Consider the following 18827-nt stretch of genomic DNA (forward strand, 5'->3'; position numbering starts at 1 on the left):
TATATCCATACAAATTTATGTATATACATTTTGTATATACATTACTGTCAGAAAAATCATTACAGAATTTAACTTGCCACAACAAAGTTAAATCTCAATCAAATACCTGATATCTGAGAATGAGCTTAAAAAAAAAAGCTTTATAACCTCTGACCCAGTAGTAACTAGTTGAAGAGATGTCATTTAAAATTTTTTTATTTTTAGCTCTGGTGCAGTGTTCATCATATTAAGCAGACCAGAATGACTTTTGTTACATCTGTAGAGGACAAAGTTTGCTGGAGATGTTGTCTTAAGCTAAAGTTGATGATAGCTGACTAACTAAGGTGTCAGAGCTTATATTGTATATGATATTATATACTTACATGAAGAGGAAGGTGAAAGGGGCGAAGTTGATGATGAAAGTGGCGGTGATGATAAAGGTGTTTGTACATGTTTTATCGATGATGTCTTGGTTACCAAGGGTGGGTTCCTTGGCAACTGTGTCTGAATGTCTTCTAGCTCCATCTGATTGGATGTCTGAAAAAGTCAAAATAAAAACATAGAAATCAATAAGTTAGCAATATGTACATGTACATTAACAAAATATAACTGGAATTCAATACAGTGCAATTACTTTACAAAATGAACATTTGATATACATATGAACAAAATATATTAAAGATTAAAAACCTGAACAAAATATACCTTGGCCCAATTACTTGAAAATAACATTAGTAGAACTATTTACCTAAACAATATATAACTAGAACTCATTCTCTTAACAAAATTTAACTGGAAGTTATTTCTTAACAAAATAAAACTGGAACACATAACTTCAACAAAATATAACTGAAACTCATTATCTGAACAACATATCAACAATATACCTCACTACATGTACAAATTATTTGTGAAACTTATTATCTGAACAATATATAACTGAAACTCATTCCCTTCACAGGGATGAGGGGCAAGTGGTTTGAAGTCATCGACTACTGTCAAATTGTAGACCTTGACAAAGTTGTCAGTGACTTAAAAACATAAGAAAAAGAGACATTAAACTATGAGACTTTGTTAGATAAGGTGTTTATCATGTATTAAGACATTTCTATCACATTATTTCAACTTTTTTCAGCATTAAACAGCTAAAAAATAAATTAGAATAGAACTATATTCACAAATATCATGGCATTACAGCACTAATCTTCACAATTCAAAGAGCCACAGACCCATTTAAATAAGGGTGGAAAAAAACACTGTAATATTGCATACTTCTTTTTATTATATAATTGTATCTTTAACAATTTAAAACAAACAAAAAATCCTCCGTGCTATTTTACAACCAGCTATTTTCTGCCCTGTAATTAAATCATGTATTGGGACAGATAGGAAACTTCAAGATTTAGGAATCGTCCTGACTCTACGATTAGATTATTCAACTGTTGGTTGTGGATTATTAGATTTTCTGGCTTTCTACATAGGACAATTACAGGATTAAGACAGGGAGATTGGAAGTTCTAATCACTGATGGGGAATTATGCTCAAAGCTTTGGGGAATTTTTTTCTCATGTATTGAAATAGATTCAAGAAACAATGACAATTCTTAGTGTTTTCTACGATAGCAAAAAAAAAGGAGCTGTCGAATAAGAATTTAGCCAGCACATTCAACTTATTAAAAGTAGTTACATGTTTAAATGTTGAACTTGTTTATTTGAGCCATGCCATGACAAAACCAACATAGTGCGTTTGCGACCAGCATGGATCCAGACCAGTCTGATCAGGATCCATGCTGTTCGCTTACCAACTCCATTACAAGTAGAGAAACTGATAGCGAACAGCATGGATCCTGATCAGACTGCGCAGATGCGCAGGCTGGTCTGGATCCATACTGGTCGCAAACCCATTAAGCTGGTTTTGTCATGGCGCGGCTCATTTGTTTTTCTGGGTTTTACACCAATTTTAACACATTTTGGTCATATCTCAATGGTCAATTCACCTTACTAGCTTTCCTGGATAACTAACCAGTAATTCTTATTTTCTTCACAAGTGTCTGACTATTAATCCCACATGATTTCTGAATCAGCATGAGTGTCAAATTTAATGACCATTAGACACAATGTCCAACATCAACTGTGACTTGTCAAAGGATCAGACCAGCCACCCTTTGATATTTAATCCAATGGTCCCCCTATTGAGCTGAACTGGCAGACTACTTTGTTTATGATAAGATGACAATGACAGCTACATTTTGAAGATGATGCCAAATATCTGGTTCTCTATGTTCACTGAATTACAGTAGTTTATAGACAAAGTGGCCTTGCGGTTAGCAGTATCTGCCTCTCAACCCAAGGATCATTGGTACAATCTGTCCCTACCAATGTAAATTACCCAGTAGCTTTGTTTGCTATATACATATTTTAAAACTTTCCTTAAAACAAGAGGGCCCTGAATGGCACCTGAGACTCAAGTTAGGAAAGGGTAAAGCTGGTAATTAAGTAACATTTGGTTTGTCATTTTATTCTCTAGCCCGCATAATTTGTTAAATAATTGCAGATGTCTGCTACAAAATGCTCCCATGACAAAAAACTAAGCTAATCTAAGCATTGTAATTCCACACAAGTGGACTTAATTACTTAATTGTTTTATTATATTAGTGTACATGTATATAAACTACGTGACCCCAATTATTGGCCAGTTTTGAAACCACAGGCATGATTTATATAACTTTTGTGTCACGTGGCGTGCACGTTGGTCGGAAGGCATAGGTCACACCAGATGGGTGACTTAGTTAGGTCACTTAGCTGGTGTGACCTAACCAAAGGCGAAGGGTGTGGCTCTACAAAGAGCTGCTGCTCCTGGAAGAGGTGCATTTTCTCTTTATTGTCTACTGCATTCAAGAAGCGAAGAACAGGGTCCTAGAGAAGATCTACGACAAAAGGCGGCATGAGAAGACCTCCGTTGCTGCTCTACAATCGGCGACGTTGCAGGTTAACTAATCCCTCCATTGCAGGCTCAACGACCAGCCACGTAACAGAGGCTGATAGCCTGGGACATATGGCAAAGCCGGCGCCCAGTATAAATAAAACTAAAATTACACACACAGGTGATAATACATGCCAAATATCTAAGCTCTGGGCATTGTAGTTTGACAAAGTTTTTAAAGATCTCATTTTTAAAGTATATTTTTAGCTCCTGTGACTTCTTAAATGCATCAAACTGAAATCATTTATGTTAGTTATAACTCTTGTAGAAAACCACCTATGGATCATTTAAAGTTTTGTCAAAATCCACTGGGTGGTTTAGGAAAAGAAATTGTTTAAAGAAATTGTAGACAATTACAAATGAGGGATGACGGACACAGAGCCATCACAAAAGCTAACGTCTGCTCTGGTGAGCTAAAAAACGAATGGATTTGTCTAGATTGAAAGATGGAAAACCAACTAAGAGATTTAATGTGGAAAGGTTAAAGTAGATATAAAATGAAATGTTAATTCATTTGCAAAACTTGCATACAAAATTATCCATGATATAGGTCTTTGACAAGTCTTTTATAAAAACAAAACTTTTTATAAAAACAAAACTAACTAATGCAGAGTGCATAGATAAAAACAACAACTTCATTGATTTCTGGGAAATTTCAAAATCACATAAAAAAATTTAAATCTTTTCTTTCTCAGAGCCTTTTTAATACTCATACTTTTAACAAATTAACCTTATCTAACAGAGTGGATTAAAAAAAAAAACATCAAAAAAACCCATTTCCCAGAAAAGTTAATGTTAAATGTAACTTGATAACTCACCAATTCCATAAAACCACAGATTCGTCTGATGTCATCACGAGATTATTCCGTATTAGGATTACCAGTATTAATTCTGGATTAATCAATAGCAGGAGTATGCCATGCTTAGAGCATATCTTACCATTTCCATGGAAACTTTCGGATACTATTTACAATCTATTGGAGGAAAAATGAAACCTTAAAGGCGTACTTAGTTTCGTTAATCTATTTTCCAATACGAAGATTAACTGAGTGACTCGGCTAGAAACTTGACATATCTCTTAATAAGAAGTGTCTCTGAGATTAAAGCCAATCGCTAATTCCACGATTGTGGTGTTATACTGGTAAAACAAGTCCAGAGCTAGATCTCGCATGCTGGCTTTAAACAATGCCTTTACAAATCATTGTTTATAACTCCTCTTGTTGATATAACAACTGTTAACAGAAGTGTTACTTAGTTAGCTTACATAGGCAACCTCAATTTAACAATTTTAACCAATATTCAAACAATATGTAATGTTTCAAGTCAGATTTTTCTTGAAATAAAGTTATTGCAAAAACCATGATATTCCAAATATGGCTTCAAGTTCAACTGTAAATCAACAAAACAGCCATTACTTTGGCCATTTTTCCATAATTCTGCCAATCATATAGTTCCCTTACCATAGGTTTAGTTCCAAAACCTGCCTATTGTTCTAAATTTACACACATGCAACTTTTCTAATTCACCAAGGCATGGTACCTATTGTTCTAATTCACGGAACAAGATCAAGAAACTCGCAAATTGTTCTTATTGAAAAACAAAACATTTTTTATACTTTAATAGAATCAAACCATCACAATGGATTACTTCTTGAAAGGTATTGGCAGTCAAAAGTAAAAGATGCACAATAAACTGCAAAAGATGCTTAAATTCACATAGCAATTATTACCTCCCCTGGATGCCATTTGGGGGTCATTCCCAGTAAGATAATATAACAAGAGGGCCATGATGGCCCTGAGGTCGCTCACCTGTATATAGGGCCCCGGAGCGGGGCCAGTTTAAACCCCAGGGCTTTTATTTGAACAAACTTGGAAGACACTCATTAGAAGATGTTTCACAATGTTAAGTTTTTATTTCACAATGTTAAGTTTTTACTACACACATATAATGAAAAACAATGATCTATCCTCCCCCCTCCCCTGGCAGGGCCAATTTTCACCTGAGGGCTTTTATTAGACATCCATAAGAAGATATTTCATACTAATCATCTAAGCTCTAGCTCATTGGGTTTTTTAAAAGAAGATTTTTAAGTTTTTACTATACACATATAGTTAAAAACAATGACACCCCTGGGGCGGGGCCAGTTTTGACCCCAGGGCTTTTATTCGAACAAACTTTGTAGACACTTACTAGAAGATGTTTCATGCTTAATATCTAAACTTTAGCTATTTGGGTTTTTTCAAAGAAGATTTTTTAAAATTTTTACTATATGCAAATAGGGAAAATCAATGACCCCCCCCCCCAGGGCGGGGCCAATTTGACCCAAAGGCTTTTATTTGAACAAACTTTGTAGACACTCACTAGAAGATGTTTCATGCTAAATATCTAAACTCTAGCTATTTGGGTTTTTTCAAAGAAGCTTTTTAAGTTTTGCTATACACATATAAGGAAAATCAATGATCCCCTGGAGCAGGGCCAATTTTGACCCAAGGGCTTTTATTTGAACAAACTTGGTAGACACTCATTAGAACATGTTTCATGCTGAATATCTTAGCTCTAGCTCTTTGGGTTCTTTAAAAGAAGATTTTTTAAGTTTTTACTATATGCATATAGGGAAAATCAATGACCCCCCGGGGTGGGGCCAATTTTAACCACAGGGCTTTCATTTGAACAAACTTGGTAGACACCCTTTAGAAAATGTTTCATGCTAAATATCTTAGCTCTAGCTCTTTGGGTTCTTTAAAAGAAGATTTTTTCAGTTTTTACTATATACATATAGGGAAAAACAATGACACCCCCCCCTTCCGGGCGGGCCAATTTTGACCCCAGGGATTTAATTTGAATAAACTTGGTAGACACTCACTAGAAGATGTTTCATGCCAAATATCTAAGCTCTAGCTCTTAGGATTTTTTAAAAGAAGATATTTAAAGTTTTTTCTTTCGGTTGCCATGGCAACCAGAGTTCTGCATGGAATTAAATTCTTTGAACAATTTTTAAAGGTGACCACCAAAGGAACATTCCTGTGAAGTTTGGATGAAATTGGCTTAGTGGTTTATGAGGAGATGTCATTTAAAGTAAAAGTTTACGGACGGACGCCGGACGAAAAGCGATCACAAAAGCTCACCCTGTCACTTTGTGACAGGTGAGCTAAAAACCCTTGTAACTCTATAATCTTCATGAAAACTAATAAAAATATTTTACATATTGGTGCAATAATAATATTTTGCATCATATATCAATAAATTATGTATAAATAAATTTGACAATTTACGTAAATCAGGTGATTATATTGATTTTTCATATTGTTTCAATTATATTATATAGAATACTGACCCCCAAATTGACTGCCACTTTAAGTAAGGGAGGTAAACATTGTAAAAATCAGGAACCATCTATATAATATAATATTAATTATTACCATACAAAAATTGTAGACTGGACTGGCCATTCCTATTGTTTGACCAGATTTAACACTGATCATTGAAAGACCTGGTGTTGTTAACATTCAAGAGTTATAGGGGTCATAATCAATAGCACCCTCATTGCTGTGACTTTAGATTCATTCCTGTGAGAAAGCTATCTAACTACCATATAGAAATGTGGTAGAATCATGCATGTTCTACTCTGATGCTCATGTTTGCGCTTGAAAAACTGCACAATAAAGCACTAGAAGGCTTCCTTCACAACTAAAACTTAAAAGATACCATATGACCTTTTACTACAGTGGTTGTTTGACTTAAAACCCAACAGATATCAAGAGTTTAAGTATATCTATATATACTTTGTAAGTTATAGCTACATTATGCCCATCATAGAGTCAATGTTGAGAGAACAGAACTGTCTGGTAAAAGTCAAAATAGGTTTTACATTTTATCGTATTTTTTTCCATATTCGCATTCTGCTTTTAATGAATATTCAAATAAACCATGTAGCAGTAGCACATGAAAAATTCTATAAATATCTTTCAGAATGTATGGATTATGCTCAGCTGATCAAAAGAGTGGGACAGTCATTTTTCTATTGCAGGCAGTTTTTATATTTTATCTTAAACACTTCTAATTATCAATTATTGGTCAATCTCCATTAATATAATCAATCTTTTGAGATATATATATATCTCATTCAACAGAAAAATGAGTATAATGTCACTTTTAAGATTTTTGGGAAATCTACAAGATTTCAATTGAGAAAAGGCCTCTGATACATTATGTAAAAGAGTTCTAGAAATATCAAATTATATAATATAGGGAAGATGGATAAACTTAACAGACATTAAAGAGACTTTAAGGGACGTTAAGAAATTTTGTTGTTTATTTATAATAATTATAATGAATTTTCATTACTTTATATTCTATATTATGATGACAAAAGCTAGACAAAATATCTAAAATAAATAAAACTGCATCATCCAATTTTTTTCCCCTTAAGAAAGTTTAAGGCCAAATTAACCAATTAAGGGGCAAGGCTGACCCATGGTTTATGGGTAGGACGACAATGTTTACAAATTGACTAGTGCTACCTTAATTAAACACAAAGAGATTTTAGGTTTTTTTACTGTCAAACCATTAAGCCTAATTTTGACTTATCATTTTTATACAGGGAAAATGTTAAAGGGACTCCACTAAGGTTTAAAAGCCTAAAACATAACATTTGAATTTCTTACATGAATGAGCTGGGGAACTTTTAACAGAAATATTTGCAAGATAGGTAAGAAATATACTTTGAAATAAATTGAAAATCGTATTTTTATGCTTTTCTAGGTCCATTTGAGTGAAAAGCGTTTAAACGCTTTTCATTTTGGGTCATTATTTTACAATTTGAATAATTATTCTGGAAAAAACAAAGTGTGCGAATGATTTGAAATTTTGCACAACGATTAGTGGTCTTAACCTACATCAAACGGTACATTTATCTGGAAAAATATTTTCAGTCCCATCATGTCAAAAAAAACCTCAGTGGAGTCCCTTTAAAATCAGAAAATATCTTTAAAAAATCATATTTTGATACCATTAGCAATCAAATCATTCAATAGTAGCTCTCTAAATCAAATGAATTTCTGTGGTTTATTTAAAACTTGTTTACCATTCATTTGTGGGACATATTATGATGTCACTGTGAATAAATCAATTCAGTCACAGTGATAACTTTTAATAAAATAAATATGACCAATTTAGCCTTCTCTGATTTTTTGAGACTGGCAAATAGTTCAGTCAATTTAAAGATATATATTCAAATAACTGCTTAAGCAAATGACAGGCAGTTTAGTGAGTAGTGTTTGCATTCATGCATGTCATGCCTCAGTTAGTAGAATAAAAAGCTGATCAATGAGAAAGAAATTGGAATTATTTGTCTTCAGTTCTTAATTGACCAATGAAATATTGGGAATTTATTAAAAACATATACCTGTCAGGTAATGTTACTTGTTTCTTCCTAACATTGTTTGCTGTTACTCCACAAAACTTGCATAAAAATGCAGATCATGGTTAGCCTTGGCAAAAGACATAATGATTGTCTATCCAAAAATTACCTTGATGTATTCTACAAAGATTAATTAGTTGGACTAGACTGGTGCATAACCTCAACCCTTACCATGCAATGCCCATTTCCCCTTTTTCTTTTCTCAGTGTGTAACCAACTTATCTGTTGTATTGGACCCTACTATCAACTGCTGGCTGGGGCTAATGCAGTGTTCGAAATTAGCAGTAGTCCTATAGCCCCTGACTACTAAATTTCTCCTCAGGCTACCATCTTTTCACAGTAACAAGCCCGACCAGGCTACTGTATTTTCAGAGGCAATATAAACAACTGTTTTGAACAAATGAATCGTGCTTGTGAAATGTCTTTTGGGCTAGTGAATATTCCAATCTGGTAGTCCGACCAGCCTAGTGGATTCAAATCCTAATTTCTTACACTGCTAATGTCACTTGTGATTGGCCATTATTATTATATATGGGCTGAAGCCCACCTGGTCACGAGTGTATGTGTGACCAGGCTCCAAGTGACATTTGTGCATATACTTACACAGTTACAGTTACACAAGTAGTTTTAAATAATGACCAATTATCACCTGTATTACCTGTCTGTCAGAAGCTGGATGAAAATTTGCTGCAACCCATGCCTCTGCAAATGTTTCTACAGCGGAATGAAAGTCCATTTTGTCATCTTATTGTCAATTTTTAGAACTGCACATGGCCAAGCTCGAGTTTGAAACAAAATATTTGCTGCTGAAGCTGCTGCGATGGACTTTGCCGCCTGTCTTGCTGGAATATCTCGAAGTAAAGACAACTACGGAATGATGTGTACCTATGAAACACTACTTAAGTGTTCAGTCTTAACTCATGGAAACAAGTTTTATTCCCTTGTCCAGGGATTCACCAGAATACAACGCTTCTCTCAACATGGCTAAAATATAACATTCATCTTGAAATAGGGACCTTTCAACATATTAATAAGGAATCATACGCGTGCACTACTTTCTTGAGAACAATTTCTAACAAAATTTCAATTTTATTTCTCTGCTGTTCACGATAATGAATATCATCAAACAATAAACAATTATCGAAAAAATAGCTTCATCATTTGTTCATTCGTAAATAATTATTTTTTTTACATGCAACGGCGTATTAATATTCTAAACCGGAAGCGCAAAATCCTCTTTTGGATTTCCCAAATCTCTAAATAAATAATAAAAAAATAAAAAGATATATTCTAGAATATATTATCAATAACCATATCATTTCTAAAATTATGTAATAATTTATATCAAATATTGACTTTTATTTCCAATTTATGATAATAAGCTCCATATTTTACTTTACGTTAGAGACAATACACAACAACAAAAATGGCTGTCAGGCAAATTTTTGTTACGTTGGCATTAATGTCAATTGTTTCTTGTGCAAAATATGAAGAAAAAGCAAAGGTAATTATGCTTAAGATCAACCAGTTATGCTCATCTATAGTTCCAAATAAAATCGAGTAATTCTAAGTATGCCATCTCAAGTAACCTTAGCATTTATCTTAGAATCGTAGTGGGTGGGGTAAAATTGACATGTTGTCAAAGCTGCAGATGCAACAAAATTCATTGTTGTGTATGCTTGACAGAAAAAGTAATGGGTTGAATAGATATTGTTTAAGGTTTTGAATTTAAAATGATACTTTTCATGTTTAATTATTCTGTATTTAGCTTACAGAATATGTATTGTTGTCAGATTTTGCACATTTGTAGGAAGCAAGCTTTTGTATAGAAATCAACAGACACAATCTCGAGTCCATTACTGAAACCAACTAGTACTGTACTTCCCAAGGAAACAACAACGTGCCCCTTTGAGTTTTGAAATGGGTTTTGTTCAGAACTGTTCACTAGGGCAGAGACATAGATATTATTTATGTCTCTGACTAGGGGAGACACTTGAGTTGTGGCACTCTCCAAACGCCTTAAAATTCAAACAAAAAATGTATATTTGTGAACCCAAGCACATAAACTTATCATATTTCATTCTGTTTAATATGAAATTAGGCAAAGCCTATGAACAGGGAAGTCATTAAAAATTCCTTTTATTTTATTGTTTTAAAGGTGTCATTCGGTATTTCATGCACTGCTTCCGTTTTCACTTGGAACACTCGCGATTATTATTTATCCGAAAAGTTGAGTTTTGTTCCGTTATCGGAATACCTTGCCTATTACCATTAAATTACAATGTAAATGGCTGCGCCTGACTAGAACTGACACTGAAAATTTTATTGATAGGTATTGAATTCTATATTTTTTTTAATTCTTCTTTATTTGATTTTCTTTTAAATATACACATGTAGTCTAAAGCCAGGCAAGCCAAAGCCCGGGCCCGCTTTGCGGCCCTGTTCTTAGACTTCCCCGAATAGTATTTTTACATTATCCTTTAAGGCTTTTGTCCATCGACACAGTACATATAATTCTCCATGATAATGGCCAATTGTCAGGGCAAGTGACCCTAATAATTTACTCGCCCATGACAAAATGTACTTGCCCTGCATTTTGACAGACAAAAACAGTTGAAATAAAAAAAACACATGACTCAAATTTAATATTGCTATTGCTATAGTTGGCTTTATTTAATTACATTTTGTTTATAATACTTTTAATATATAATCTTCGACATAGTCTGTTTTTTTTATTTCATTCAAATTCCAACACAATTGCGTGAATCGGCTAAGGAATCAGCCTTATGGCTAAGTATTAAACTTTTAAAACTATAAAACATTCTCGATTGTTTACCGAATAACTTCAATTATAAATCTTTAGAGAATCGTCATTTGGATCGGGATAATCTTATTTGCCCTCCTGGGCAATTAAACAATTTGATAAACTTTTCACTCAACCCAAACTGTCACTCACAAATGTTATCAAGCTAGTAGCTTTGTAGAGGCCTGGTTGGAGCCATTTGGTAATATGTTGGTTTCCATATTGGAAGCCCCGCACATTTGAATACGGCAAAGATGGATTTTAAGGTGTTTGAAGCTCCACACCACAGGTGTCTGTGTGTGTAAGTTGTCAGATAGCTCTAGAGTCAGTAGAGCAGGGGTACTGTATTCTGAGGGTCTCTTGTACAAGTCCCGGTAAAACTGCACATATTTCTCACCCTGTGAGTGTGACATTTTGCGCCCAACATGGGGCTGCATATTGCTTAGAGTTTAATAATAATTTTGCTGTAACCCAGAGAAATTCTGGACTAAATTTCAATATAGCAGGGGAATTTGTCACAGATCAGAACTTTTCACTATTTAGGGGAGAAAATGTGTAAACAGAAGGATAGCTCAGTCTGTAGAGCAGAGGAACGGTAATCCAAGGGTATCTGATTAGAGTCCCTGTCAGGCTGCACATTTTTCTCAACCTGTGACATTAGATTACTTGTCCAGCAGTTTAAATACCTGGCCATGATTGATAGACTTTGCATTGTTATTGTGGTTGTCCATCTAATTTGGCTAACTGTACGCTATACCATTAAATTATAGAATGATTAAATGAAACAGATGACAAAATATCCTTTACACACCTTGTATTTATAATTCACAGGACAATATGAATAGTCTGAATAAAGGTCAAACATCATGATAGTTTGGCATCACCTAAAATATTAATAATGTAAATTTTTTAAACATACATGTATTTCTTTCTTAATTAAGAAAGCTTTTTGTTGTTTTCCATTTTCCAGGTACAAATGTATGTTAACAAAGTTGGACCATATTTCAATCCTCATGAAACATACCATTACTATCAGCTTCCAGTGTGCAGGCCAGAAAAGGTAAATTTGTTAGAAATTCAGCACTTCAGCACATTTAATTAAAGGGACTTCACTGAGGTTTTTTGACATGACAGGACTGGAAATATTTTTTTGAGATTATTACTCCATTTGATGAAGATCTATACTAATAACTTATGTGCACAATTTCAGATCATTAGCTCGCTCCGTTTTTCCAGAATGATTATTATAATAGTGACAAATGACTTAAAATTGAAAAGCGTTTAAACGCTTTTCACTCAAATCGGACTGAGAATATCACAAACATACGATTTTCAATGTATTTCTTGTATATTTCTTAGTTATATTTATTTATAATTCTGTTAAAAGTGCTCACGTTGAACCATTTGAAAAATAAATTTTTTATATTTATAGCCATATAAACCTCAGTGGAGTTCCTTTAAAATTTCAGTAAGATTTCAGAGTTTGTTATCCCCCGCCGATGGAATCGGGAGGGGGATATAGTTTTGGCGTTGGACTAGTTCTCTGCAACTACTGGCTGGAATTCAACGAAACTTTATAGGAATCATCAATATCAAGAGGAGATGCGCATATCGTCGGCTTGTTCCGGTCCGACCCTTTAACTCAGAGTTATGGCCCTTGATTAGTTATGTAGTATGCATATAGAGTAAAAATCGTTTCCGGAGTAGTTCTCTGCAACTACTGGCTGTAATTCAACGAAACTTTATGGGAATCATCAATATCAAGAGGAGATGCGCATATGTCGGCTTGTTCCGGTCCGACCCTTTAACTCAGAGTTATGGCCCTTGATTAGTTATGTAGTATCCATATAGAAAAATATTTGTTTCCTCGCTACTTCTCTGCTACTACTGGCTGGAATTCAATGAAAATTTATGGGATACTAAGAGGAGATGTGCATATAGTCGCCTTGTTCCAGTCAGATACTTATAACTCAGATTTATGGCCCTTGATTAGTTATGTAGTATGCATACATCTCATTGGCATTTGCAGATTTTACTATTTAACACAAAGTTATGACTCTGTTATTGCCCTGAATATTTATCAAGTTCAAAGAATATTACTGTTTATGCCATGATTAATATATAAATAAAGCCTTATGTCTTCAGTTGTTGTGTTAATAATAACCAGTACTCGGCGGGGGATATAAATTCAACAAATTTGCTTGTTTTTTTATTGTTTTGTTTTTTTATCATATTGGCAAATTTTTAATCCTTTGCCCTTGGAATGTGTTAAAACTTCACATACTTATTTGAGAGCAAAAAATAATATCACTTGCCTATCCAAAACCCATATAATGTAACATGGATTTTTACAGAATTATGACCCTTTTTGAACTTCTCAGGGACTACCTTGGACTGAAAAATTAGGGAAAAGTGACTTCTCCCTTCAGGAAAAATAGGTAGAAGTTTTGAAAAAGAGAGAGAACTGAAGTGATACTTAAAATTGAATTTTTATCAAATCAAACTTTAACATTGTATATTTTAAATCTCATTTTACAAAAATGTATGTTTTAAATCTCATTTCACAAAATAATTTTGTATTTTTTAAATTTCATGTCACTTAATAATTATAACAACGGGTAACAAGTAGGCCTATAGTACACATGTTTTTGCTTATACATGTAAAATGAACAAATGTGCATTTGAACGTCTCTATGACGTAAGGAAATTCTAGTTAAATGTATTCTTTTAAATTTGTCATGAAAGTAAGTAAGCATTTATATCAACACAACAAACTTTTTTTCTTTGAGGTTCAAAAGTTTCTGACTCTTTCTTTAAACACAGTTTTCTGAGATAATAAATCTAGACAGTGAGCCATGATTTGATGGAATAAGTTAACAATTTAAGTACTTAAATCCATGATGGTAATCCAAATAAATTGTATGGCTTAAAATTGGTGTCATTTCATCAGTTTTCATATAAAGATTCAAAATAAAATTTAACTGACAAAAATCTTCTCTTGTTTTGTTAGATTGTAACTAACTATAAGTTACTATTAAGTAGTCAAAATTTAGTCTTTAAATTTATTCACTTCAAAGTTATGTAAATAAATTTTGATGTCAAGTGAGCAGCTAATCATTTTTGAAGACTTTTTATCACACTGAAATGTTTTGATAGAACACATTTGCTCTCTTTGCACCAAACATATTTAATACTTGATTGATGGAATTTAAAAAAAAAGTTATGATAATCATGAACATTTGCAGATGTATTTTTAGCTTAACTAAGCACAAAGAGATAAAACTGTGCATTTGTGATGGCATTAATTCATTCCCCTCTCTAGAATGCCCAGTACTTAGATAATACAAAAGTTAAAAGTCATACCCCTAGAGTCATAATTGTCCCTACACTAGGGATCACTTACTTTACATAGACATATATAGGAAAAATGAATTTGAATGCTAGAATCATTCATGATTACATGGTAAACCTCTACAAAAATGATTTGGATCTGGAGTCAATTTTTTCTTGTAATCATATTTGTTATAGTCCTTTGTAACTACATTTAAATTAAGTAAGAAATTATCTTTAAATTAAGTCTCTGATATTTAGCATGATATTTCACTTAGAAATATAGTCAAATCATTACAAACAAAAACAATCTACTGTAACAGTTTTGTTCGCAAGCCATTTCATTTGAATAGACTTGTACTGACAATCAAGAAATTACATTCAAAATATTATATGATTTGCTGGTTCATATATATTTTTCTTTTGATGTCTTAAGTTATTGTTACCATGGCAGTTGAAATGTTATTTTTGTACCGTGTTTATTTCAGATTGAGCATAAAAGTTTAACACTGGGTGAAGTGTTAGACGGTGATAGGATGGCTGTGTCCCTGTACGATATTAACTTCAAACGTAAGTAAAACAAATTTAATTTTTGTCATGTTTCTAAGTCTTTGGAAATAATTTTAGCTGATATAGATTAGTTTGACTGAATTAAGGACAATAACTTTTTCTGAATGTAATTGATTTTCCAATTTGTTCCTCTGTTCATTAACTAAAACAATAGGCTCCTCAGTGAGACTTTAAACTTCAGGTCTGTTATGGTATTCAACAGTTGTATGCTTTAACCATTGACCAGTGGAGTATGTTAAATCCACTAGTCCATTTTTTAGTCTGGACAAGACCCAGGGCCAATAAAATCTAATTTTGACTAACTTGTCCATTTTCATCTAAATTTTTATCTGAAGCAATTCTTAACTTGTCCGTATGATTCATGTATCATAAGATCATTTATCATTTCAAGGAAAAATTTAAAAAAATGTACTGACTGAATAGCCAAGGCAGCCCATCATCTTGGTTTGTATGGGTTGTAGCCAACAGGTTATGGGTTTTAATTGCTTCTCATCTTACTTTACAGTAATAGTTGGAATTATAAAAAAGCTAGAGGGACTAAGAGTGCTCTTTCACTTGCATACTGCATCTTGTTATTTTCAACTCTTATTCAGCCAAATGAAGATTTTACATTAATAAGAAAAAAAATAATAGAAAAACAAAAGTGTGGGGGGGGGGACTATATATATACATGTATTTCAAGCAGGTGGGAATGCGACTCAATTTTGCAGAGTATTTATTTTCACAACAACAAAAACCTGGAAACATGCCTCAGAATTTTTTCTAGTTATTCACTTTTGGTGATGTCAGCTCAGTAAACTATAAAAAGAAATAGCCCCAAACTTTGTACAAAATATAGCTTGAATTTTATGTACATGATGGAAACTTTTTTGGTTATGGTTATGTCAAATATTTTATATGAATGTTCTTTTCCCATAGGCCTTACAAATGTAATTGCCCCCTTTGTTCAACCTTTAACTAACATCTGTTATTGTTGCTGTTAAACAAAAATGATTAGACAGACAAATTTTCTCTTCAAAGTCTTCATTTGTTGCAAAGAGAAGCCTATTTTTAGATTGAATCTGAAATTGACCCGTTACTTTTGATTCTTATTCGTGCAAGTTTCACTTTTGAGACTAATCGGCAACATGATTGTGTGCCAGGAAATATTAAAACATGGCTGCTTAAAGGACATCAATAAGTAATAAACCTCTTATTTTCTCGTAAGAATTTATGGTACAAAAACGACTTTAAGCTCTCTTTCACTCGCCTAATGAAGCCTTACATTATCGCAAGTCTCATCCTTCTACCACCACGTACTCGAAAAATAACCTGATTCCTAATCTCCAATAAAAGATGAATGCGGGCTTAATAAGGGCTTTGTCAATGCGATGATTAAAATTCGCACGGATTATACCTATCACTGTCTATTTGACGGTATTAACGACCCGTAATCCCGAATTTTGTTACAACTTTTCTGATTAGTTCTTAATCTCATCAGGTGGCAGGAGAGCTTGAAAAATCATAAGCAATCATCTGAGTGAAGCAGATTGTTTTTGAAAAGAAAAGAATAATAAAACGTGAAAATAGGATTTACGAAGTGATCAAGTTAAGAAGCTTACGTGATAGTGACGGGCTTCTGAATCTCTCACTCTCCGAAGATTTAAATGCAAATTGGCAGATGATAGATTGAAGTTTTTTGTCTTTCTCCGTTGTATTCAGGTAAAGGGTTTAGTGTGATTGATATAAGGCCACATATGAGAATTGGTCAGTGTGTATAGAGTAGTTGTAGCTTTAATACAGGAATATTTTTGGGGTCTCTCTCTTAAAAAGTATATGTATTATATTTCACATGGAGAATTCAGTCTTCTTGAATCAGTTGTTTGGCTGGATTTTATTACTTGTAACCCTGCTGAATTTCTTGATTAGATTTGTCTAGCTCCCATTTTTAGAAAGATAAGAATTTAAGTTAAAGTCAATCAGCAGTATACAGCCTGGTAAGATTGCACAGAAGTGAAGGCTGGCTTGGCTCTATACTGGAGGCAAAGACTGGTCATATTTGGATCCAGCAGGTTATGGGTTGAAAAATTTACATGATCAATGCCCTTGTAACTTGATCCCATAATTAAACATTTAAAAACATTGAATATGATGTTTCGCATTTTATGTTATCTGAATAATTTTAATCGTATAATGGTTTTTAAAAAAGTGGAACCAAAAGAGATCGTTTAATCATATTTTATTGCTAATATATACATGTAAATATACAGAGAAACAATTTGATTTTGAAATAACAAAAGGCTTGGGCCCAAGTTCTTACAACATTAGCGATTGGCTCTCCCCTGAAAAAGAAATTACCGATAGTCTTTGCCATCAGTTTTAGAATAGAACCAACCAGCCGGCACTTCCATGAAGTGTGACCTAACTCTATATTGTGGATGGGGTTAGCTCAATATTGAAATCCCTTAAACTTGGCAGAGAAATTTCCATGACACAAATTCAGGCATACTGAAGGTTCATTATTGAACAGTCAGACAGGTTTTTGTGTATTATTGATGTTGTTAACTTATGACAACAGGTGAACAATTTTAAGGTGATTTACACGGGCTATAATACTTTCACAGATATGACTGTCACATTAGAATATTAAACATTTATATGACTAATAAGCTTGTCCATCAGTATTATTCTAAATAGTGAAATATCCAATTCGGCATTAGTTCTCATGGAATCTTGGTCACGATTCTCCACGAAATATTTTATTATTGTTACCTGTTCTCTAAGCTGATATGTGACACTGAATTACCTGAGTGTAGAAATTATTACGGGAAATTGTTATTGTGTAAAGCTGATTTTAAATATGACTTTGTCTTTGGAGAATCTTTGATCCCTGTTTTATGAAAGTGATCCCTGTTTTGTTACTGTAATCATGAGCTGCTTAATTAATTAGTATTTAATAAATATTTAATGTCAAGATTGGAAATGTTTTAAGAAATAAAGAGGGTTTGTTTGTTGGTTTTTTACGGGAAATGGCATGGCTGTCAGACTTTAGAGCTCAGTATTATTATTCAAAAATAATGAAATGATGGTACCCAGTGATTTATGGATGGTACCCGGGTTTGACATTATTATTTTTGACACCCGTGACCGTAAAAGAACTGGTACCCTGTAGTTTTTTGACACAATAGATACTGGTTCCCTCTATTTCATACACACTTATTCACTAGTGAAAGCACTGATGCAGACACCAGTTAAGTGCAGGTACCCTGAGAGGTTTATTGCCAGAAGTAAAGTATTGGTACCCTGTGTTTTGTGGCAGTGGTTTAGTGCTGGTACTTCAAAAAAATCAAAAAAAAAATTTAAAATAACCAGGTACTTTATTGGAAGAATAAAAATAGCAATCTGTCTGAAATAGAAGAGTATACCGTCACATTAGTGCAAAAATAGGTTAAATCGTATTAAATTTCATTAGGAATTAACCTGTTACTGCACTTAAAGGTGATGAGATGTACTTCTTAATAAGTGCTCATACAGTATTTTGGCCTTCAGTTGCAGCTAAAACTCCTTGCTAGGCTTTCTAGTTTATCTGCATTAAAGGAGCTCCAGTGAGATCAAATACCTAAAACATAAAAGTTGAAGAAGAAGAAAAAGATGAAAAATGAATGTACTCAGATCAATATTTAGTGTGATTCTTTGTCTGATTTGTTTGAAAACATTCATTTTTCATATAAGTCATTTTGCACATTCTGGAAAAAAAAAGTGAGC

The 18827-nt window shown here is 33.3% G+C and overlaps 2 protein-coding genes across 4 annotated transcripts in view; one reads left to right on the top strand and one right to left on the bottom strand.

Annotated features, from left to right (window-relative positions):
* Positions 1-9413, bottom strand: part of LOC132731457 (uncharacterized) — a 67608-nt gene extending 58195 nt beyond the window's left edge. For 2 of the 3 annotated variants that reach the window (XM_060717645.1, XM_060717643.1), the window contains exons 1-2: positions 9030-9413; positions 363-516 (exon numbers count right to left, since the gene is read on the bottom strand). In XM_060717645.1, coding sequence (XP_060573628.1) covers positions 363-516; positions 9030-9116 — 241 coding nt within the window. In that variant the 5' untranslated portion in view covers positions 9117-9413. The remainder of the gene's footprint in view (positions 1-362; positions 517-9029) is intronic. The other variant, XM_060717644.1, reaches the window with a different exon arrangement.
* A 332-nt stretch (positions 9414-9745) lies between these two features.
* LOC132731459 (transmembrane 9 superfamily member 1-like) overlaps positions 9746-18827 on the top strand; it is a 45516-nt gene continuing 36434 nt past the window's right edge. The window contains exons 1-3 of the mRNA XM_060717651.1: positions 9746-9884; positions 12154-12243; positions 15002-15083. Of these exons, the coding sequence (XP_060573634.1) occupies positions 9807-9884; positions 12154-12243; positions 15002-15083 (250 nt within the window). The 5' untranslated portion in view covers positions 9746-9806. The remainder of the gene's footprint in view (positions 9885-12153; positions 12244-15001; positions 15084-18827) is intronic.

Source organism: Ruditapes philippinarum, unplaced genomic scaffold (assembly GCF_026571515.1).
Source record: "Ruditapes philippinarum isolate M1 unplaced genomic scaffold, ASM2657151v2 ctg1701_1_1_1_1, whole genome shotgun sequence".
Taxonomy (NCBI): Eukaryota; Metazoa; Mollusca; class Bivalvia; order Venerida; family Veneridae; genus Ruditapes; species Ruditapes philippinarum.